Source organism: Mytilus californianus, unplaced genomic scaffold (genome assembly GCF_021869535.1).
Source record: "Mytilus californianus isolate M0D057914Y unplaced genomic scaffold, xbMytCali1.0.p SCAF_6, whole genome shotgun sequence".
In the NCBI taxonomy this organism is placed as follows: domain Eukaryota; kingdom Metazoa; phylum Mollusca; class Bivalvia; order Mytilida; family Mytilidae; genus Mytilus; species Mytilus californianus.
This window is the reverse complement of record NW_026262712.1, coordinates 23,549,910-23,575,221: the sequence shown is the minus strand read 5'-3', so window position 1 is coordinate 23,575,221 and position 25,312 is coordinate 23,549,910. Positions and strand designations below refer to the sequence as shown.

At 32.2% G+C, this 25,312-nt stretch overlaps 2 protein-coding genes across 2 annotated transcripts; both read right to left on the bottom strand.

The window, feature by feature from the left end:
- Window positions 1–728: 728 nt before the first annotated feature.
- On the bottom strand, window positions 729–8,699 carry LOC127705544 (tetraspanin-3-like). Its single transcript, XM_052209870.1, has 7 exons — window positions 8,688–8,699; window positions 6,362–6,553; window positions 5,307–5,381; window positions 4,072–4,170; window positions 2,912–3,094; window positions 2,271–2,354; window positions 729–1,433 (listed from the first exon to the last, which is right to left on the bottom strand). The coding sequence occupies exons 1-7, from the start codon at window positions 8,697–8,699 to the stop codon at window positions 1,374–1,376; spliced, it is 705 nt and encodes a 234-aa protein (XP_052065830.1). The 3' UTR covers window positions 729–1,373.
- A 6,115-nt stretch (window positions 8,700–14,814) lies between these two features.
- Window positions 14,815–25,312, bottom strand: LOC127704899 (CD151 antigen-like). The gene is made up of 8 exons (XM_052209133.1): window positions 25,232–25,312; window positions 23,147–23,214; window positions 19,110–19,301; window positions 17,938–18,012; window positions 17,083–17,187; window positions 16,231–16,374; window positions 15,668–15,751; window positions 14,815–14,911 (listed from the first exon to the last, which is right to left on the bottom strand). Exons 2-8 carry the CDS (start codon window positions 23,195–23,197, stop codon window positions 14,849–14,851), a joined length of 714 nt encoding a protein of 237 aa, XP_052065093.1. The 5' UTR covers window positions 23,198–23,214; window positions 25,232–25,312; the 3' UTR covers window positions 14,815–14,848.

Here is a 25,312-nt window from a genome sequence, read left to right as displayed (position 1 = left end):
GACGGATAGCAATACTGACAATCAAGTCACCGTAACTGGAACAAAATTAGTAACGGTTTCCAACATTTCCAGCACAGAAAAAAAAAGTCATAAAATGTATCACAATCGAAAATTTATGTAAACTGCTATCTAAAAGACACATATTTTATATAATGGATGAATATTATGCATGTTAGATCTACATATATTTTACATAAGATAGATGGTTTTTACAATACATATAGTTGGTGGTTATCTGGTATATCTTTAACATTCAAATTGTTTCTTTATTTTTGTGGTAATTTGTTTAAATGACCATTGACATTTCACTCAAACGATCATGTATTCTTTATCTAAAATAAGTTCCAAGAATGCCCCAACTGTTGAAGCTCGTATAACGTCAGTCATAATAATGAAATCATAAGAGCTTCTGGTAGGATACGCTGAGCTTGCCCGAAGCCTGCGTTTAACAATAAATATAGAAACAATGAGAACATCCTGCAACGGTTGACTGACATGGCATCAAATTAGAGTAACTTGTGACATTTAAAAGAGTGGTTAGAGCCTTCATTTCATTCACTGTTCGTGATTCTAAGGTAATTTCCTTTGTAGTATTGTGTTAAATTATTACAAATTATAAAATGAGAAAAACAAGCTAAGTAATGACAATATCTGCTCTTATATTGAATAAAAAATAGTTCTATTTATGCAGGACATTCCAATTTGGCTATATGATCCTCTATGGACCCTAAAGGAGTAAGTTCGGTAAGGGTCATATTTGGCCCCGATTATTAAGTTTAAAGTTTAAGTATCAAGATAATAAATGTTTTAAAGTGATAAAAAGACATGTGAGAAAGTTGAATAGAACTTTTTTTGTCAAAGTTTTAGTTTTAAAGCGTTGATTTTTACATCCCAAATTGGTCAAAAACAGAGATTTTTGCGAAATTTGACCAAATCGTCCAGATTTCAACCAAATTAAGGCCTAGGAAACATAGAGCGCAGGCGTCGACAAACTAAATATTCAATTCAGATATGTAAAATGTGATAAAAAAACATTTTGTTAAAAAGGCTTTTTTGTCGACGCATGCGCTCTATGTTTCCTGTCCAAAAAATCATTGGAAATTTACCCGTTTTCGTTGAAAATCAAAATGAGTGCTATTTGTGACATTATGAAAAGAACGCAAGTACGTAAATTTTCAACAAAAAGACATATTTTCTATCTAGTCATTGTATTAGCTATGATTCATTGTGATATTGGTCAATAAATCCTAATTTGAAATTGTAGCTAGAAATAGGGGCCGTTTAAGGGTGTTATCGAACCTACTCCTTTTACAGTGTGTAGAAGGATAAATAACACAATAATTGTTCTATTCTGTCAGTGGTGTTTCGCTGTGTTATCTTCTTGTATCTTTCATTGCTTTATAGAAACAACAGCATAATACCATTCCAAGTATCTGAAAAAGTACATCAAAAATAAAATTCATTTTTTTTATTAAAACATTTTCAAATGTTAACCACATAAGGCAATCATGCGCAGAAAATGAAGATCTTTTACGTATAATCTGAGTTAATCAAAAAGCCTTCTTAACAGAGACCTATGCAAATAAGAAACCTGTCTAAATGCAATTTTCATCAAACCAGCTAGTTTTCCTCAGAGAGAAAATTGAAAACCTTAAAAACCTTGTAAAACATGAACCTTTATTCAACCAAAAACCTTCTTGAAAGGGAACCCTTATTCGACCAGAAATCTGTCCAAACAGTGCCCAGAGTCAACCTGAAACCTATCTAATCTACATCTGAGTCCATCGATAACTGGTCAGAAGTAGACACTATGTCAATGCGCAACTTATGATACTGCGATGCATCCCGTACCATTTCGTAAAGGTTAAACTTGTGAAATATATGGTTATATTCAATAATGTAAATCTCGTTCGTTACTCTTCTTCCAGGAAAGTATCGAAAGGATCGTATTTAATATTCAGCGAAGAAATGCTAAAAATAATAACCCTTTCCAGAATCATTGGCAATTTAAAAAAATATATAGCTTTTTAAATATAGTAAGTTTTCAGTTACTGTTATAACTGCTATGACATATTTTCCTTTTAAACATTTAATATCGACCCAAGTAAAATTGCTATGATACAAGTAAATCATTCACGTATAATCCATTGGTTGTTATTTCTGTATTTTTTTTCTAAATAAGTTTGTCAATATATGTATAGGAATCAAAAGTATTCAAAAGTCAAAACAGTCTAATATTCTTTACAAAATAAGATGTATGTATTACAAACCTGCACAGAACTCATTGCAAAACAGGTCCATCCAAAAATAAGCATATTACTTTGTATCCAGTTTTCAAGGGCAGTCTGACAACCCTGAAATAAACTGTAATTAATTAAGCTAGTCAATGTAAATATCACAGTATAATGGGTTTTATTGAACTTTTTTAACAACCGAAAACACCAAATTATTATATTTGATCATTCCTATAATATCTATTACTCTGGTAATTAATTTACAGATTATCTAATCATGCTTAAGTTTGCCTCTGCAAGTATTTCCATTGGTTAGGTGTGGGAAATTTATGAAATATCTAACTAAAAAAAGTGTGCAGTATGATAGCAAGATGTATAAAAAGAAGAAAACAAAAGAAATTCAACGGAAAATGGTAAATAAAACAGATGTTCAGCATATTTCAAAGCATACCTACACAATTTCATTAGATATATTCCATTAGATATATTTTTTTATCATATACAGTATTCGAGTGAACCGATATTTGTGGACAATGACACAAAACAACTCTATGAATAACAAGCTTATAGTTGTATGACTTTGCACAAATGAGAAACTTAGACATACTATCAAACAGGCGACACACAATAAGTGATAATTTGATGGCACTATATATATACAAATAACTGACATATACCTTTGTATATATCTTTCTTAAATCACGTGGTACTTTATTTCCAACATTGCATAAAGTACCGGCTGTATCTCGACAACAGCTGATTGGAACCGTCTCTCTCCCTCTCGCCACAGCTAGACTGACATCTCTATAGTAACGATAGTATTGCCAGTCACTGTATTTATGAAGACCACAACAATTCAGCTGAAATTTTAAGAAAATTATTAAAACAGACATTCATATCAGATTACACAATTCAAGACTATGCATTTAGTATTGATGGTTTGATATAACGAGGGATGTAGTTTTGATTTAAAAAATGAAAGTCTTCAGGAAGTCAAAATACTTAATTTCCACGACTTGGAGTAGAAATGTTATGTGTCTGGGCATTTATAGTGAAAAATCTTCCTTTGCAAAGTTACCTTGTGAACTATCACGTTATAAATCTGGGTCAGGGTGTCGGTCTTGTTCATATTCACATCACATACTCTTCTCCTAATATGCATGTTACATTTAAGGAATGACTGTAATATTTTTTCTGTCTATGAAAATGTGGTGCACACTGAATAACCCGCGTAGCTGGTTTTTTAAAAATGTGAACCACATTTATTAGGGTATATATAGACAGAAAACATATTCTAGTTAGTCCTTATAATTTAATTCTAAATTCCATTTTTGAGGGAGTAAATCATGAAAAAAAAACGTTAAAGACGTCACGGTCACATGACAAAATTATGTCTTTGAGCTGATAGACAACAAACTTTCAGCCAATCAGAAGACGTGTTACATCCAAAATTAAATTATTTGCCATTGAACGTTAAACACCAACTCAACCATTCATCATGTTATATTAACAATTCATTTCTTTTTAAGGACATACTGAGTATATGATGAACATAATCCAAGACAGATTATATTTGTTGGAATGTGTAGGAAATATGAATATATATACGATCAATAAGATGTTGATAACACACGATTTAAATAACGTAATGGTATAATAAGAATAAATATTAAGAAATATTATAAAAAAAAAAACAATTTTTTTCTTGAACAGTTAACGTCGACACTACGTAGTGGTACCTTGCGCGAATCAATAAATGAATATCTACTACTATGTCAACTGTAAAAGCAAAGTTTCCTTCGGTGGTATATTTAGATTAGGTGTAGTATGTACCTACTTCTCTTTGTATGCTGTTGATTACATCAGAATGTTCTGTGTTGTAGTGATACAGGTATTTCATACTATACTCTAATCTCATTTCTATGGACGATGAAACCTAAAATATACACGAAATCCAAGATATACTCTTCGTATATTGTATTTATCTTCTTTCTTTTTTTTTTCGCTTTATCTCTACGCCTTCTCTTTACGTGGTTTATTTTTTATTTGTAAGACATTAAATTATTTGCATAAAAATGGCAATGATGAATAATCATATTCGTAATTTTGAATAGGAAGTTGTGGATCCTAACTTGATATGAGTTATGATAATTTGATAATGAAAAATTTCTCCGATGACGTTGACGTGATCAGTATTCAGTGAAAATTATTATCTTATTCTATCCATAGATGTATACATCTATGTTCTATCATACACTTAGTATTAATATGATAGTCTTTGGTTATATGTAACGAGCGGAAGTAAATTAGCTATAAATTCACCGTGACCCAGGCTGATAACCCTATATCAGCCCTATGTAACGTCACGTGGTCCGGCTGATATGGGATTATCAGCCTGAGTACGTTCGTACATCGGTACTATAGGAAAAAAGATTAATACATGGCCTTTTCCATGTCGGTCCGGGTATCATCCATTGGCCCATATCAGCCCTAGACATTCGTCTCGGGCTGATGTGGGGTGTCTCGGGGTGATACCCGGACGGATATGGAAAAGGCCATGTATCAATCTGTTTATACAATATCTTATAGGTAATCTTTTCATTACTTAAATCATAATTTAACTGCAAATTCAAAATGTTAAGAGTTGTATCTCGGTTGCATAAAATTAGTGCAAAATTGTAGATGAGAAAACGGATAAATGGAGTGCTCATTTCCCACATCCCACTTTTTTGGAGTTCTTTTCCCACTTCCCACTTTTTTCCTTCTTTTCCCCAGATCCCACTGTTTTAACAACTATAACTGACATATCAACTCCCCCTATATTCCACATACCAAAAGCGTGTTATTCCCTACCAGGATGTCCCAACCAATGACAAATGTAAGCATTGTAATGAGTAATACCGTAACAGTCAAACATTTCCAAAGCCTTAATTGCCGACTTTGTCATTGTTTTTTAATTAGAAAAGATTAACTGCAGATTTAAGATCTTAATGCATTAAGGTGGATCGGATGTTTTACTGACGATAACTGTGTTGTTTACCGATGTCAAAACTCTGTCATCTAAACACGTACCTTGTCATAAACTAAGAATGACTTGACAGTGGAGAAAACTTCACATCCAAATGCAATCAATACAAAAGTAAAAAACTGAAATAAAAGAAAGAAGATGGTAAACGACAAATTTCAGTAGTGTTCTGTGTACTCGATCGCTCATGGCTATAGAATCGGTTGATTTTTTTATAATAATATCTATTATTTTCAAATGAAAGTTTGGTTTCCCGCAACATAAACCGCCCTTCAGACAAAGTTATGAATATCTAAACTGAAAATCGCCAATGAAACAGCTAAACCAAAAGAAGTTTTTTTTAGAATTTGAAGTGCAATATTGCATTAATCCCGATTTAAGTCATTTTTCACAAAAAAATAAGAGTTTTTTTTTCTCATAAAATTAGGTTGGCCATAATTGGTGTAGGATTTTTTCGATCATTTTGTCCCTGATTCAAAGAAATATTTGACCTCCTAATTTCAAGCCGGTCTCTGATCGTCCCTTATAAAATTCCATCCCCTCAGAAAGTTATTCAAAGCAATAGATTCTGCAATCTGATTAAAATTCTAATCTATATTAACTCGCGTGCTATTAAAAAATAAGCTCATATGAGAATAACGATGTTCTAATATTTTCAGTCTATCCACAAGATCATTGTTAACTCGAATCTAGTGTTTTCATCAAGTAACTAATTAGATATTTCACAAAATAAGACGGTTTTATTTACATTTTCTACTTTTCTTTTTCTATATTTTTTTTTTGTATCAACTTTCACCCTTGGTCCTTGTATTTACCATCTTTTATCATCGATATATAATCGCCGCACTTCCGATCATCTTGTTCGCTAAGTACATCGTTTTCTATATTTTGTCTTGAAACTTTCAAAATTTTTACTTAGCGGAGAGTAATTGATTGATTGATTGATCCATAACTGTTCAACGGCAATACCAATATTAAAGTCTGTCTAGATTGACGAACCAGTCTGGGTTTAAACCACGTCCTATCGCACTCGAAGCGAGCACTACCGAGGCGATTCAAAGCGCAATTGTGCCTCATTTTGAAGCCTTGATAAACAACTTACGAAAGATATCATACACCTGTTATCGTTGATGGCACCTAAACATCCTACAATCCCAAACAGAGTTACCGCTACCCCTGCTGCCATGACAACGTAAGCCGGAATAATGTACAATCCTTTGTCCACTATCGGGGAGTATATCTTTATATTCAACATATACCACGTCCCCAGGCTTAAAATGCCAGGTCCTGTGAACTAAAAATGACAGCTGGTTAAAATATAAAACGATTCATAATTCATGGTTTTCTTTAATTTGGATGTTTCTGATATCAAACTAGATTTTACAGCAAACATTACATTAGTTATGGAACAAGGCAAATATTTTTAAAAAAAAAAGGTCGTCGTCCAGTGTCCATCGGGACCATTTATTCAATTTACAACTTTGTCGTTCCCATGGTGTTTACCTTTTCTATTAAATAATGATTTTAGACATGTCCTTTTTATCTTAAAAACCCAATGTAAAGATTTTTCTGGCAATAAAATCAAATATATTCTTAATCCAACTACTAGCCAGCAAATGAAATCGTAAGGGCTCCTCTATTAAACAGTTTATGGGACTAATGATAGGAGGCACTTGAGGTCATGTGTTGTGTTTTGTGTTTAATATTTCAGTTTACTTTATGTAAACGACATGATGATGATGTTGTTATTTTAAATTGTAATGATTATATGTAATTCCCGTGACTCTCCTATGAGTGTAATTTGGGCGAATAAGATATATAATTAAAATACTTGGACGTTCTCGGATTTTTTTTTTTGGCTGATGATATGGAGACTGACAGTTCAACTTTTGAACTTCATTCCATCAAAACACTGGTTCAACATTTAATGAAACATTTTTATTTCAAACCAGTTTCTTTTTGAATATTCCGATAAATAAGACTTCATGAATACGTGTCGTAACACTCTATGGAATATAATGCAGATGCAGTTATTGTGGACCAATGGTCTGGATCCATGTGCACTCAGTCCATGCAAGCAGTATATCTCAATGCTCTTCAACTTTGAACTTCATTCCATCAAAACACTGGTTCAACATCTAATGGAACATTTCTATTTCAAACCAGTTTCTTTTTGAATATTCCGATAAATAAAACTTCATGAATACGTGTCGAAGACACTCTATCGAATATAATACAGATGCAGTTATTTTGAACCAATGGCCTGGCTTCATGTGCACACGCAGTGCATGCAAGCAGTAGAAATCAATGCTCTTCAACTTCGTACTCTATTTAGCCTTTTTACCTTTTTTTATTCGAGCGTCCTTACTGAGTTTATTCTTATACTTTAGATCAATTTTTGGTAAATTTATTCACAAGAGGGATTTATCTAATGGGCAATACGTACACATTTCCGTCTATTAACTAACACTTCTGTGTTAGCTGACTTAGTAAGATTCATTAGAAGCCTAGGATGTCTATCAAATATTTTAAGGAAATACCGTAGGTCTGCACGTTTTCAAATGTCAAACTTCTTTATGTTACATAAACAGTAATTAAGATTTAGATAGACCTCTAGCAACACCCTATCTTTTAACCGGTATATAAACAATTTGACGTGTTTGTCCTCCTGGGAGCTATATATACTCATAAATTATATAAACATTGGGGCTGAAAATGGAGTTGCCAGGCGTCACAAAAACATTTAGAAGACACCCTTTTCCATATCCGAAGGTAAAAACCACATTTTAGAAAGTTTGCTGTTATGCGAATTTGTATATGCAAACATATATTCAGTATCATTGTTGCTTTATTCAAATCATGTCTGCTCTTGCACGATGTCGACAGTAAGATTCGCGAGTGGTGAACATTGTAGTCATGTGTAGAGCGTAAGCAATTTATTTTCAATGAAAGATCACCGGATAATACATCTAATCTGCTTATTTTGCCTTCTTTTTTTTTAAAGAATAAACGTTAGCTCTATCCCTTTTTGCCTTTCGGTCTTGTGTCTTCTCCCTAATAATTTTCCAATGCAACAGATTCAGTAGTTGTCACGTGAATTGAAGCCACCACGTTCTTATGATTTGCATGTTCTAATATTTTTAATCTGTCCCCATTTCAAGATACTTGATAACATGCAGGATTTTTTTTTTGTGTTAAAAACGTTCTTCTTATATATTTTTGTTTAAAACCAATTGCCATAATCTGTCGAAATTTGTGGTTTAGAGTTATCTTTTAGACATTTTTAACTTGGAAATATTTTTAGAAATAAGCCATTTTATTGTTAGAACTTTAAAGTACACACACGGAGCGATGAATTTAAGTAAAGAATCAAAGACGTTTTTATAACAGCCCTGGAGTGATATAAATTTTTGGGAATTTGGCCCTACAGATTGGGGCATCTCGGTAAAGAATCTGTCATAAGAAAATGTAATACAAATTCAATTTGAAATCTAATGCTTTAATTTAGAAGTAGCAATGGGTAGGCGTACTATACAACTAAAGTTATGTGCGACGCAAAAGGCAAAAAAGAAAACATTAAAAAATTACTTTCCACACCACGATTGGTAAATAAAACACGAGTTTCTTGTTAAAAAATAATTCAGTAAAGTAAACTAAAGCTTAAAATATTCTCTATTAAATAGGCAGACGATGATACGTCAATTTTAAAAGATCACGCCATCTTAGCTCGTATATCTTTTTACCAAATTGTTTGACACTTTAGTTTGGTCAGTCATCAATTACGGCTCAGCTATTTGGGGTACAAGTGAGTTCTCCTGCATCTCAGCAGTTCAGAACCGAGCCATGAGATTTTATATGGGAGTTGGAAAGTATACCCCCAATGATGCTGTTTCAGGTGACATGGGTTGGAAGCCTCCATATGTTAAACAGTGGTCTAACATTTTAAGACACTGGGCAAGATGTACAAAAATGGATAAAGACAGGATAAATTATAAAGTATTTATATGGTCAATTAGAAAAAGTAGTTATAAAATTAAAAATTGGAGTTATAAAGTTATAGATATGTTGAAACTTTACAATATGGACAGATTTTGTAATGTAGATGATTATATACTGGATAAAAATATAATTTATCAGTTAGAAGTTAATATTTTTGATAATTATAAAACTGAATGGAGTACAAGGCTTGATTCTTATGGTCAAGGAAATAAGTTGAGAACTTATAAATTGTTTAAATTTTCATACCCTTCTGAACAATATTTGTTGCAAAATATACCTATTTGATATCGCAGTGCATATGCGAAATTTAGATGTGGAGTAGCACCTTTAAAAATTGAAACTGGTCGTTACGAAAGATTAGATTTAGATAAAAGATTATGTTTCAATTGTGATGATATAGAAGATGAAAAACATGTACTGTTAACATGTCCATTATATGAAGATTTAAGGCAGTCTTTATTTATTGATATAATTCAACATAATAATATGTTTTTAACTTTGTCAGATGATGAAAAATTTATATTTTTGTTTAAAAATGAAAATGTTTGTAGTTCTGTTGCCAAAACCTGCCATAATATTTTATTGCGACGAAATAGTATCTTATACTGTTAAAAAAATCATTGTTATTTTTTTTTTATGTACATGTAACAGGTTTTATTTTTATAGTGTGTCTTTCTATGTTGTGATGTTACACTATTGTTTCAGAAAAAGGGTGAAGTTTTGGTACCATTAAAACGTTTAAACCCGCTGCATTTGTTTGCACCTGTCCTAAGTCAGGAATCTGATGTTCAGTAGTTGTCGTTTGTTGATGTGGTTCATAAGTGTTTCTCGTTTCTCGTTTTTTATATAGATTAGACCGTTGGTTTTCCCGTTTGAATGGTTTTACACTAGTGATTTTTTGGGGCCCTTTATAGCTTACGGTTCGGTGTGAGCCAAGGCTCCGTGTTGAAGACCGTACTGTGACCTATAATGGTTTACTTTTATAAATTTTTACTTGGATGGAGAGTTGTCTCATTGGCACTCATACCACATCTTCTTATATCTATTTATCCCTGAATGTGCATGGTGATATTGCACTTTTATGTTTTGTGTAAATAACAAAATTATGTTTTAATTCTGTTGTTTTATAATTGTATATAACAGTCTCTCATAGTTCTTTTAAGAATGGCACATGCATTCTAAATTTTTATATTGTGTACTTGATATTATAATGTGTTTATACTTGTATGTATGTGGTGAGACTTTAATAAACTATTGAATCTTGAATCTATATCAAAGCATTAAAGGGAGTAACAGTTTTGAAATTACATGTGGTGACAGTACACAATCTAATTGCTGGTACTGTTATTGATTCTTTAATTGCATGTAATCAAAATCCTTATAATTAATTCTACATTTACTTAATTAGATTGCTATATATATATAGATACATACCCAAAAGAATACGTTGAAGAAGATGACAGACCTCTTCACACACTTATAACTACAACACCCTGTCATAGTTTTGTCATATTTTGAAACATACGAATATCAGTAATATTGCAACAAATCTCAAATTGCTCGAAAAAAAATATCACAAAATATCAAAATCCAATGAAAATCATAGTTTTTACTGAAGTCCTTAGTATCGCTGTTTGTTGGAGAGATTCATTCTTTCAGCTTAAAACATTGGCACAATATTCAATGTAAGATGAGAAAAGAGAGAGAGAAGAAAAAAATCTATTCCAATACTTATTGGTTCTCAAATCAAAACACTGAACGAACAATAATGTTAGTATTGAAGAGATATTTTGCTTTATAAGTGCAAACGATGTATTACTTCTGTGTAACAAAAAAACGTCTTTTTGCATAAAACACAGAAATTTTTATACACTTTTGTCAGAAGTTGATTCATTTAAATCCATTTAAAAGTCATTTTAAAGATACACATCCTAACTTCGTCAGATAATTTGCAGGTAATGACGTTTTGTATCACTTGTCAACACTGAGCACTCAATGAAAATCTCCCACTTTCAAAATAAAGTGAGTCCTGATAATTTTTAGGCCAGTCAAAAAATGAAACAAAACCAAAATATTCAATTTTTGAGATGTCTTGTTATACTTTACAGGTCATTTCACATTAACAGAAGTTTTGTGTATGGACTTCTACAATTAATGTATGTGTAACCTCTACTGACAATTTCATTACTATATCAAGCATTTGTTTCTGCTGCACAGTTTCGCAAAACGAATCCAGTTCGTGTAATTTTTTGGTTTAGTACATTTAGAAAAATTGGGTTGGTTTTTTTTCTATACGGTCTTTTACCTTCATGAAAATCATGAAATTATGGTGAGGATTAATATTAGGGTAGGGTAAGGTTTTAGTGGCAGATTCTTGGGGGTGCGTAATATCTCATTTTATAGCATAAAATCGACCAGTTTGTTTTTTTGTTATAACTTGCAGGATTATTATACGAAAAGGCTTAGTTTTCGAGTAAATTTAGTATAGCCAACGTGGGTTTGGTCCATTCAAGTAATTGGAAGTCGTTTGTTTGACAAGGACGCCTATGTATGTTTTTGGTATGATTCCCCATAAGACATACAGAAAGTGTTTTGTACAAATGTATTTATAACAATACTTCTCAAATGTTTTTTTTTAAGGCGGATGAGGTGATGTTGCCACTCGAACTGCTACATTGTAAGGTCGTAAAAAAATAATTAATATTCTTGAACAGTCCAGCATTCATTGATTTTTCTACCAAGGACTGTAATTGGCAAAACCTTTAAATTTGGGTCCCCAAGGTTCTTGATTTGGCCTTTTAACTTTTTATTCGAGCGTCACTTATGAGTCTTTTGTAGTCGAAACGCGCGTCTGACGTACAAAATTACAAGCCTGATATATTTGATGAGTTATTTATACTTGCTTTGGCCTAAGTTGTTTCATGTTATCTTTTAAAAGTTTGTTAATGAATTGTTTATACGGATAAGGTGAGGACAGATTAAAATTATCCTAACCAGATTAAGTATTAGGTACTTGTATAAATATAAATGATTCTTCTGTTAGATTTTATATACATTGGACACTATTGTGAATTATTTATACTAGTGTTCGTTTACACGACCTATCGTACAAACTCGTGCATAGACATAGACTCAAAGAGGCTTTATTCATTGTCGGTACATATATGAAACAAATAACTTAAGCTTAAGCAGCAATCTAATTTCAAACTGAAAAAGAAAGGTTATGGGGTACAGGCAAGAAAAAACTTCTGAAAAACTAGAAAATACCTAAAATCAAGATTTCATACTCCATCTGTATTTTATCCAAACTGAAAATTGTAGTTTTTTTTTACTATTTCTGAAAACACTATAGGTTTGACAGCAATACAACCAAATTGGAATGTGACCCCCCCCCCCTTCATATATTAATGCATAAAATTTTCAGCCCACTCATATATGGGTTCTGAGCACGAAAACACCTGAAATCAGATGCGGATTGACCTTACACTGAAACACTTTGTGATACACATTCCCTTGACGCAATTTAACAACAGATTTTTACACGTCAAGAGCTTTTCCTTCCGGGGAACCGCAGTAATTCAACATGAAAAGGGTGGAGGGATTACTTCGGTTAAAAATGGGTACAGAAGTGCGGCTGGAAAGTGACACCCCCCCCCCCCCCTCCCCCCATTCATATTAATGCATAAAATGTTCAGCCCACTCATATATAGGGGTGGTTCTGAGCACGGAAACTCTTGAAATCAGGTGCGGATCCAGGATTTGATGGGGGCGCAAAAAATATTGTTCCACCGAAAGGATTCAGGGTTCTAATAGAATGTTGCAAACAAGAAATTTCATCAACAAAAAGAACATGCGATCAAGATTGGTAAGTTTTTGTCGGAATGACTATTCTTTTGGGTGTCATATTGAGTGGTGGTATTTCGTTTACACCAAAACTATATATCTTCAAATTATGAACCAAAGTATATTTCGCGGGTATTTTCTAGTAATATCATAAATCTCTGGTAAAAGAAAACATGCTTTATGTACCAGAAAATCAAATACTTGTGTTTTCTTTCTAGCTAGGTTTGTTTTCCTGTACATTTGTGTTTTTTTGTCGTTTTGTAATGTCGATATTTTATTTTAAAGCTTTTTCTGAATTGATTCTGAATGTAGGTTCTACTATGCAATATTTTTTAATCTATGGATCGAGATGAAAACGGGATTGTTTATAACCAAAATCTTAGTCTAGTTTAATCCTGTCACGCTCAAATCATGAATTTCGTCACTGGTTAAGTGTGTTTTTTTTTGTCTATACAAGATTTTTCATTGATGACATATTTTGTGGACTGCATATTTTCATCTTCTATTGAAGACCATATTTTGCTATTCATCTTAGTTATATTGTGTTTAGAGGTTGCCGTCTCACTGAAGTAATACCCCACATCTATTTTCATAATTTAATTATGCCCAGTGTTCGTACAGTGTCACTAACTCTCCACGTTAAAATATTTTACAACTGTTTGATTGGTCTGTTGGTGACCTTTCCCACAACCAAGGATTTATATACTTTATAAAAATATATATGTGTATTTTATTTGGATAAAGTAAATAGTTTTTGTACTAATTTTAAAGAATTACCCAAGGATAAAAAATACTTCTGGCTGTTCACAAATGAGCATTAACCAACTCTTATGTGCCTAGGAAATTATATTATTCTGTGTTTAGAAATAAGATCCAGATGGAAACATAATATATAAATGATATTTGATTATTATGAGATATTTTGTAATAGTTATATAAAGACACATGATGTGTTAGGCTCTGATCCTGTCCATAACATGATAGAATTATATTAGGTTCTTGTTTTTTGTTAATGTTTTTTTGCCAATTATATTGTGCATATTGTTGTTGTAAAATGATGCCCTTTATGGATTCTTGATTAGAATAATAAAACTCTTATTCTTATACTTACTATATAAATTCTTGCCACAACTCTTTTCACGTAAACATGGTAAAGGCCTATGTATAAGTTTCAGTCCAGAACCTATCAATTAATTTATTTAACATTCCTGAATATGAATGAAATATTTAACACTTGGCATAAAAAAATTAACAATCCATCAATCCAACCAAATGTTTAACCCCACCATATTCTATATGTGCCTGTCCCAAATCAGGAGCCTGTAGTTCAGAGGTTGTCGTTGGTTCAGGTCTTTCATATTTGTTTTTCGTGAATCGTTTTGTCAAGAATTTAGGCCGTTAGTTTTCTCAGTTGAATTGTTTCATATTTTTCATGTCGGGGCCATTTATAGCCGACTAAACGGTATGGGGTTTTCTCATTGTCGAAGGCAGTCCGGTTGTCTATAGCTTACATCCACTTCATTAGAACTTTGATGGATAGTTGTCTCCTTGGCAATAATACCACATCTCCTTTTTACAATGTACGCAAGTTTGCAAATCATTACAAATATAAAAGAATGGTACCAACTACAATGTATATATTTCAAATAATAAGTATATGCAAAACATTTTAATAACATAACAAGTAAATTAATACAAACATAATATTAAAAATATGCTATTTATAATGGATAGTTTTTAAAATACTCTAAACATAGTTGTCATCGCCAGCTTGTTTTATCAGACATAGAGAAAACACCATTCCTAGTATCTGAAAGAATATATATATATATCTATGTTGATTAATCATCATATAAGTAACACTGGGGAAATACAGAAGGCTGATTAAAGGGTCAAGTTACAGTAAATTGACTATGACATTTATTGTGAAAGAATTTAATCAGTAACTTTATTTTAGAGAATACAAGAGATAAATACATTTTTTTTCGATTTTTCAGTTAAAGTTCAACGAGCCAAAATCTGGAACATAGCCCGTTAACTGTTCCTTGAGCTTAATTTGACATATTGGCGTCTTTGCTGAAAGCCTTGAATTCTCCAGCTATTCCATTCCATACAATGAATACTTGTCTTTTATTAAGTTTCCTAATTTTTAACACCCGTCATATGCACAGATTCCTTTTCCAAATGATATGCATGTAAATGGAAATTATTTCGTACAATTGAACTGATGGACACAGACGGGGTCGTTTCCGCTGTCAGATTGAAACCTCGACTTATCTTCTTTTTATATTACTTAAAAATCGTGCAAGATATGACTGGAATTCCACTTTTTTCCAGGTGAAACATCTTAGAATCCCACCCCTTTAAATAGTTTCTGGAATAGACTGGTTTGATACAAGCAGATGCTGCTACTGTATAGTATTCCTAATACAAAGAAAAATGTAAAAATTGTACCTTTTTCAAATTTACTAGACTGCTGAAACTAATATTTATAGTAACATCCAGTTGTTATTGGTAAAAAATAAATAACCCGATGCTATACTTGTCAATACCCAAAAGAATTTACCTGAAATAAGGCAACAGCTATAGCTACACCAAGTAAATAAATAAGGTTACCGGTCATCCAGTCTGACAGTGCGTCTACACAACCCTACAAACAAAAAACCCAGATTGTTACATAGAGTTGTATTAAAAATCGATCGTTAGAAATTACTTACTGCAAGATACATTTAATGCTGAAATACGGGATTATGATATTATTCACTTAAAAATACATGTATACTATTTATGGTTTAACTCAAGCGTAGACAGCTGAATAGTCAAAGAATTTGACAAATAATAATTAGCACGATCCCGTGACCATTACATTAAAATCGAAAGGGAATTCGTAAACAACTAAGATTCATTTCTTAAAGTTGGAAAGAAGCGCTTAATACAGAGAATGACGTCATTGGAATAAGTAATATATGAAAATTTTGTCTTTTTTGCTTCAGTCATAGAACTATAGATTCTCACACACATATTCAAATAAAAAGATGTTATATTAATGCCAGGAGACAGCAACCCCATAAAGTAAGTTCACCAAAATATACATCTAGGGGTCCCCATATGGCTTCAAAACGGACATACTTGATCATAAATATTAGTACTGTTGTAAGCAGTGTTACAGGAAGGCTGGTTTTGGTTTCTACAACAAGATACAGGAACTGTGGCACCGGTGAAAGATGTGGCATTATCCCAGTCTTCTGGTTCATCAAAGCCACAACATTTGAACTGAAAAAAAAATTTACCAATCAGCCAATTCAATTTTTATACATCCGTTGTATAACCGAGCTTCTTTTATCGAGCTTCTTTTACACAGATAAATGAAAATGAAATGATAGGCAACGAAATAAGAGAGTTGGTATTGAAGAACATGATTGATTGTTTGCTGAATATTTCATAGACGAATACAGATTATCAATTAATATAATAGTAAGTTCGACTAGAATGAAAGGCTATAAATGTAGATTTGCACTTGATAAATAGTGTATGTTAGATATTCAGACATGTTCAAGGCTTTACGATGACTTAAGAGTTGTTAACATCCTCGTTTTTTTGGTAGCAATTCACCTATGGACCCATCAAATAGTTGTAGCAAGAGTTCAACGTCTAGAAAGCGTGACATCCTCCCTACACGAGGCATCTATCTGGTTTTACGCCGCCATTCCGAATAGACGTGACTGCGTATTTATACATCCCGCACAGTCAAGTGAATATCCCTCTTTATCATGGGTTTAACTACCGGTTTTTAAAAATTCCAGACTCAGTCAACCATTGCCATTGGTCAGTTGATATTTCATTTTTACTTTTTTATTTTTTTGTCTTATTATCTGTTAATTATTAAATTTACGACTTCAATTAAGACTGCGAAACCATGTTAAAACTACAGATGTCCGAGTTAAACAACAGAAAAAACAAATCTCGTTTTTCAACTGTTACCTTTTGATGAAGTGTATCCACAGACTTGGTAACCAGTTCATAATCAGGATCTCCATACTTCGTCATCATGGCTGTTTCCACGTATGTCGACATGAACGGTTTTGCCTAAAACAAAGGTCGAAAACCTTACATGGTATGATAAATTTCGTATCTTTAACATTTATATATAGCACCCAGTAGCAACAGATTTTCCTCTAGCATGATACGTTTTACATTTTGATAGACATTTTGAGTTGATTAATTCTCCAGGGTTTTTATCCTTTTATTTCATTTGACTTGATAGCATGAACATTCAAAATTATTTGTCACATTCTTTGATGCCTTTTTTTTATAGGTTAAACTTAAATGTTCTCTACTAAAACTGTGATATACAGAACAATTTCTATGAAAATAAGCACCACTGAAAATTGCTAAAAAGTTTGTATTATATAAGATGCCAATGCAAACTTGAAATTTTAACCATTTTCCAAACAGAAATTACATTGAATCAGCTATCAAACATCCAGCGAATTAAGTGTACACAGAAATGTGTTCTTCAGAAATGTAATGATATTAGAGAGAAACATTTGTACATAAAGTGTTAGCAGGTAATGGTTACCAAAGCAGAAAATAGGAAGTAAAAAGCCATTATTTTAAAATCAAACAAACCGTTAATTAGTCTACGGTTAGTTTATTTACTATTCATTAAAGGTATAAGAAAAAAGGTGAACTTTGTACATCAGCTAAAGAATGCAGTAAGAGCAACGATGCGGTTTCATTCGCTACTGTCTGAAGCATGTTGTAACCTAATTGACCTTTGTGAAAGATAATAAACCGCAGTCCTTTTCAACTAGTCCTGATATCAAACCACATTACCTGATCATAGAACAGTGCCCCCATAACAGCAGCAGCACCCTCCATCATGAATATAAACAACATAAATATAAAATACTGAAATAAAAACATAATAAATCATCAGCTGTATATCTTATAACTTATGTTAATTAACAATTTTACAGATATATACTGAGAATGTATATGGACCGCCATCTTGGATGTTTTTATTTGTTGGTATTATATGTTTTTAAGATTAGCAAATATTCAGATAAATATGTCCGATTTTTATTATTGTCTTGGAAACATAAACATTGCCTTATTTATAAAATAAACTCTAGTTGGTTTCCTGTTTGAATTGTTTTACACTAGTCTTTTTGTTGCCCTTTATAGCTTGCTGTTCGGTGTGAGCCAAGGCTCCGTGTTGAAGGCCGTACTTTGACCTATAATTGTTTACTTTTTACACATTGTGACTTGGATGGAGAGTTGTCTCATTGGCACTCATACCATATCTTCTTATTTATATCTAGAAATATACAAGAATTATACATATTTCTAAAAAATAAAACACGCAAAGAAAATAAGATTTTGGAAATGGCGGTTACTAATTCATAAAAAGTCTCACACAATAATAGAGCATAAAATTGGCAGATAAAATTAACGTGGTTTTAAAGATAAACAGGTCTACATGAAATACGTTGCTCCAACATGGTCAAATCCGTCATGCGACCTGGCGATCTGAATCTCATTTGAAAAGACCTGTGACCTTTAAAAATGTTTATGACTGAGAATTAGATCAGTTTAGAACTGTATGGTTTGATTAAGAGTGACATTGTGACCTAAACAGGGGGGGGGGGGGGGGGGGGGGGGGGGTCCGTTCTGGAACCCAAAACTTCATAATATGCATAATATCAATCAAGTCTTTGACTCCATATTACAGATAATATCAAAACAAGTATTACTATGATCCCAGGATTATGACGTGTCGTACTGTTCATTGCTAAATAACTTAATGCTTTACATACCCTTTTAGAATTTACATGATTGATGGTACAATTTGACTTCACCCTAAATATTCAAAAAATAATTGCCATTGAAATATGGCTTTAAATGTTTAAAGAAACAATATCAACTCAATATGGAACGTCTCCCGTGACTCCTCAATTTCATAACAGTACATGCAGTCATGTTTTAATTGTATTTTATATACAGACCAGACCAAGCAGAACTCTATGCCCTTTCAACGCTCCTAGACATCCCACCAATGAAATCAGCATCACAACACCTCCTGCGGCAATAAGTACATAAGCAGCAATAGGAACCATAGACTTTCCTAGTAACTCATCGAATTCAACCATATCTATACGGATCCATACTCCTATTCCTAAAACTCCTAGTCCACAGAGCTGAAATAAACATAAAATGAAATTAACAAAGAAGAAATATATAGCCTTCTCAAGAAAAAATTTAACATGTTAGTATATCTATTCAATTTTATATTACCATAACAATATTTTAATATTTTAGGCCTAAAATACAGATTAGTTGCTTACTGTAAATCTTTTACAAAAACATGTGTTTTCCCTAGAAATAAAAAATTCTCAAAAGTATATACTTATAATAAAATTCGGTTGCTTTCTGTTAAATAGGCAGGAGTAGTTGATTGAAGATGACATGTATTAAAGTCAAGTATGTTTGTTTTTTTTTTGTGTTAATGAAGGCCCTTAAATTCGTTATTTAACTAAATATTGTTGATAAACAAAAGAGGCGTAGACGATAGACAAGGGAAAGAAAGGTAAATGAAACTGTACCAATTACTTTGTTTTTAAATTTCTTTACTTTTATCAAGGAGGTACTATAGATATAACCACTTAGCTTTCTTTATGCTAGAGTTATCCTTATGGAAATCCTGAAGTCGCTACGAGTTCTAACGGATAGGATCGAGAAAATAGAGAAAGAAGTACAGAAAATCGATGGTATAAAGGAAGGCCTGTCAAATTTGTCTACAAGAGTACAGACAAATGAGGAAACAATTGTCGAAATTCAAGAACGCAATGGGAAAGTCGAAGAAAGTGTAGAAAATATGGGTCAGATCGTTCATATTATGGTTGACAAATATTCAGCAAATGTTGAAGAGATATCTCAGATAAAAGACAGGATGGAGACGATAGGGGAGGATAATGGAATATTCTCAAACATGGCCATTAAGGAATTAAAAGCCGAAGTGTTAGATCTAAAATGCAGAAGCATGAGCGATAATCTAGTATTCTCCGGGTTAGCGTTTCAGCGGGAAGAGTCGTGCCAATTGAAAATTCAGAACTTTTTAATAAACGAACTTGAAATACCGTATAAAGTAAATCTCGGTAGCGTTCATCGATTTGGAAAACCCGGACTAAACGGAGCCCGTCCTATTGTAGCCAAATTTATCCGCAGAGACGAGCTTGAAGATGTACTTAAAAATACATTCAAGTTGAAAGGGAAACAATTTGGGATAAGCGAACAATTCCCGATTGAAATTGAAAGAAAACGGAAAGAACTCTACCCTGTAATGAAGAAGGCCAAGAATGAGGGTAAAAAAGTAAAACTGGTAAGAGATAAATTATATATCAATGGGAAACCGCACGTATCAGTCAACACAAAACCAAACGGCACTGAATTTAGGGATGTTCTACTACGTCAAGCCCAACAAAATTCGTATAGAAGCAAAACTGTAAATGAACGCCCTTTTAAAAGGTCCCGACAGGAATCTGGAAACAATGACGCCATTAATGAGGAAACCATAACCACACGGATGTAGGACGGGTCGAGAGAGTCCTCGAAAAATAACTCCTCAATTTCATATCAGAAATAAAAAAAAAAAGGAGATTTAAGTTATTTTAATAGATATAAATCAGTCACCAAAGTTTCATGAAAACTGTTCAAAGCATTTTCGAGTTATTGTCCGAAACTGAAAAATTCCCCTTTTTATGATTAAAGCCCCAATACTGGGGTATTGTCCTTTTAAATCAGCACTCAGTTTTCCGGGTTCCTTTTATTTTAACGTACCTAGATCCCTACACATAAACGTCCAGATTTATGCAATTTGAAAAAATATATGTTGACGATGACTGATTTAAGACCAAAACTACATAATCTTACTGAGTAAGCTAATTAAGTTCCTTTTCATTTCAAAAAAGTAACTGGCAAGTGACAATAAAGGCAAAACAACACTGAACATAAACACAAATTACGTTTACAGGCTGTCCAGTTCTTAATCATTGTCTTAGACTTTTCAAACATTATAGAAAGTGTACACAAGTCTGTTTTATACTTGGTGATACCTTTTGATATGTCTAATTTAGTTACGTCACGTGTGTCATTCGGGTGCTATCCCATTCGTGCAATTCCACATTTTATTCGTATTCGAAAATCAATTACTTTATTACACAATCGTTTTTAACTTACGGTCTCCTTAATTTGTATTTTATATTTTTTACAAGAGAAAGTTGTGCATATATGATACACGGCCATTAACTTCGATAGACAGCCTATTGCCCATGACATAATTCTTCTCCAAAGGGCAAGGTTATGAACAACAACAGTTCACGGTACGGCCTTCAACAAAGAGCAAAAACTCACATATATATACTTTTGGTTCTTTTTGATTATATCAGCTCTTATAATCATTAGAATATAGCAAAGTGCTCTCGACCAATGAAATTGTAGGATTTGATGCTTCTTAATTGTGAAGAATGAATGTAAATCATGTTCTATGTAAGGGATTATCCTATTATTTGGGTCTATTGACAGTTCAAAACAAAGAGTTTCTATAAATGAGTTACTACTACCCCGAAGCACATTTATCAGATTGAAAGGATTTATCACACAGTGATTGAAACTGACTAAAAGTTGAATTGTGAAACAAACAAAAAACTCAAAGTAAGTTAAAGTTTACTGTGCAGTAAAATTGGTACCGTGAATATTATTATGAAAATATAAATAACTTCAAATTACTAAATAAGAAACAATATCAAAGCATTTGCAAAAATAGAAAAAAAACAGCTTTAAAATAAAAAAAAAAACTTTAATCTTTAGTTTTCCAAAAACTTTGATCACTGGATCATCGGTTGGGAAGAATAGTTATTTCCAAATACAATTGGTGACGAATATCATTATTTTTTTGTATGTTCCAATGAACAAATTATGTCTTTACGAGAAAGGTATATATACCTACATATTACACAAAAAATCCTTCCCAATTGAAATTTACTGGTCTATTATCACACTGTAACGTGCCAGTGCTAACAAAAGTGTGCATGTTTCTAAGACATATTGAAATAATATTTTCATAATTCATAGCATGTTACAATAACTTCATATCCACGTTGCAATTGAGAATTTTGCAAACAAATCAACCAAATATGGTATATTTCAGTTTTATTGTATGATATCACTTATTTATTTATTGTGTGTCTTGCTTGTAAATGTATAAGTATATATGTAATTGTTAATGTATAATTGTTATCCTCTTGTAGCACCATACGTGTGCCTAAGTTGTAAATAAATTGTATTGTATTGTATTGTATCCAATATTTCGATAAAAAATTAAAAAAAAAATAAAACAGGAATTAAACTTTTAAAAATCTTTTAAAGGCATTTTATTTGAACATTTCCCTGATATAATTAAATAGTATTTGATGTTAAAAACCGGACCAAAATATTGGCTGTTTAGTTTAAATGTATCAATTGATTTAAACTGTAAATTAAAAAAAAGGATAATTCCTCACTAAAATATTACATGATTTACATTCATACTCACAATCAGGAAACATATACAATTCCTACATTTTCTTAGTTCTGTTGTGCTACCTAATATTTTTCTTAGTTCTGTTGTGCTACCTTATATGTACATGTATAACTCATTTTTTTAAAATATTTCCCAAATAATAAGAAAGTCCTTACATCACTAAAACTTATCCATAAATGAAATGCCTAAAAAGAAAGTCATGCATTAAATATAAACATTGCACTGACAATGAAACTAATAATTAAATACAACCAATTTAGAGATCATTTAAGCCTTGAGCTCGTACTTAATCATGAAGAAAGGGATTATCATTCGCTTACATATACTTTTTGTATAATGTTGTGACTTTTCAAATAATATGGCTTCGAGCATTACTGAAGAAACATAATTGACGAAATATATATCTGGTGCAAAGAAATTGGTACAGTTTATGTTTGAAAATGATAAAAGATACAGTATACTTACCAGAAATAAAATGTTGAACACCAAAACTGTATTACGAATACATTTATACATGTTTGCTCAGAGTCTTTCTGCAATGTAATAAATCTATATAAAACTAAAACTTACATACACTTTCTTTCAAAAAAGTTTACATTTACGTAAATTATAAGTGCTTCTCGATAACTAAGCAAACAGCAAACATCAAATTTGTTAAAGAAGCCCTTGAACATCAAAAGGTTCCAATTATATATATTGGTTCAATCATGACTTAGTTACACTAGTAAGAATAGAGTTTCATCTCCCCATGGCAAACTTTACTTATTCGGTTTTTGCCATTCTTTTTATGTCCTTTCTAATCATGCAGCTTCTCAAGTATTTAGATTTCATTGACTTTAATTTTGTTTTTGTTTTGATAATTCCTGTTGTCAGAAGGTCAAATAAGAAAAACGCTCTTGACTCACTAAATTTATAGTGTTATTCTGGTTAAAAACAAGAAAACTAACAAGTTTTGTTTTACATCTGCATCAAATTATGTTTTATGACTTTTTTCTGGTAGTGTGTTCCCTTGGCTTTGATTTTCCATTGGTTGACAAACTCAATATCGAATAGTTTGGCTACGGTTTACGTTTGTGATTTATAAATACATTTTTCCGACGTTCTACTGTTAAATGTACTTTCAGAAGTCTTGATCAAGATCAAATCTTATATTTAAGAGTAAGACAAAATAATATATCATAAATACTAAATAGAATCATAATTTCAAAAAGCTACTTGGGAAGTTTCTTTCTGACGTTCGTTTAGTACGTCCGTTCATTCAACCTAAGGGAACGGACATTTGATTTTCTGGGGTGGGGGCAGGATATATTACTGATTGATCATTTATTTTCATTTGTTGCTACGCATGCTTATTTTTTCCCGCAGAACATTCATTTCCTACCGGTCATGTATAAAGTTATTTATTTTCAGTTCTTACCAGTCCAAGTTATTCGTTTATCAAATCCTTCTGTCCCCCTAGAAAATCAAATAGTTGTCCCCTTATGTTAACGAAATTAACAAACCTACCCAACAAACGAAATCACAGGACTCGAGGGATATAAGTTCTTTTTTCTAATGATTTGAAAATTTAAAATACTTACTTGCCTCACACAAATATCTACGATTTAGAGATTTCATGTTATGAGTTGCTTCTGGTTTTGTTTTTTGTGAACTTGTTGAACGGCACTGTTTAACAAATAGCAGTGGCTACTTAATTTTGCTAGATGCTTGTACTTAAAAGAAACTTTTCCTATTTATTCGCAACCTTGTTTGTTAGAGTCGGTGGCCATCCTGTTGTTAGCCAGGACTTGTTTTAATTTTACGACGTAGTCTTGGGGTGATTGTTCAATTCAATTCAAAAATATTTTAGACCTTCTTTTACTTTAGGGGTCCCAACATTACTTTTTTTTAACATTACTATTAAAAAATGGAGGGTCCAACAATATATAGCGTATTTAAAATGCATTGTGCTGTTGTTTTAATAATACTGTTGTATTTATTGTTTATATAATATTGGCTTGCATATAGGTTGTTAGTCCAAATAATTCTGACGTCAGAATTATTTGGACTAATAGGTTGTGGGACCCCTAAAGGATCCTAAAGTAAAAGAAGGCATTATTGCACTCTTTTACTTTAGAGGTCCCATTAGAACCACCTATATATAGGTTGTAGGACCCCTAAAGTAAAAGAAGACATTATTGCACTCTTTTACTTTAGGGGTCCCATTAAAATTTCATTTAAATAATTAAAATTTGGCCTTTTTCGGCAACCGATTACTTCTTACAACAGGTAAAGAAGTAAATATTTAATATCATTACAAAAAACGTACTTTTATGGACAGGGACCCCGAAGTAAAATCCAAAAATGTCGCGACCCATAAAGTAAAAAAAATCATAGATCATTCATTGGGGTGATTGTGTGCACAAATAAATAGGACTGAAATATAGGAGCGAAAAGTCATTATTAAAGAAATGTATACTAGTATACAACATCGCTGCAAGCCATAGAACAGTATCAGGATATGCAGCTAAAAGCAGTAAGAAATTAAAGACTTTGATATTCATGAATTACCAAGTATGACCTTTAGAATATTTGTAAAATGACCAAGATATATGTCAGACTCTAAAATGCAGACGACGTATTCTGCGTACC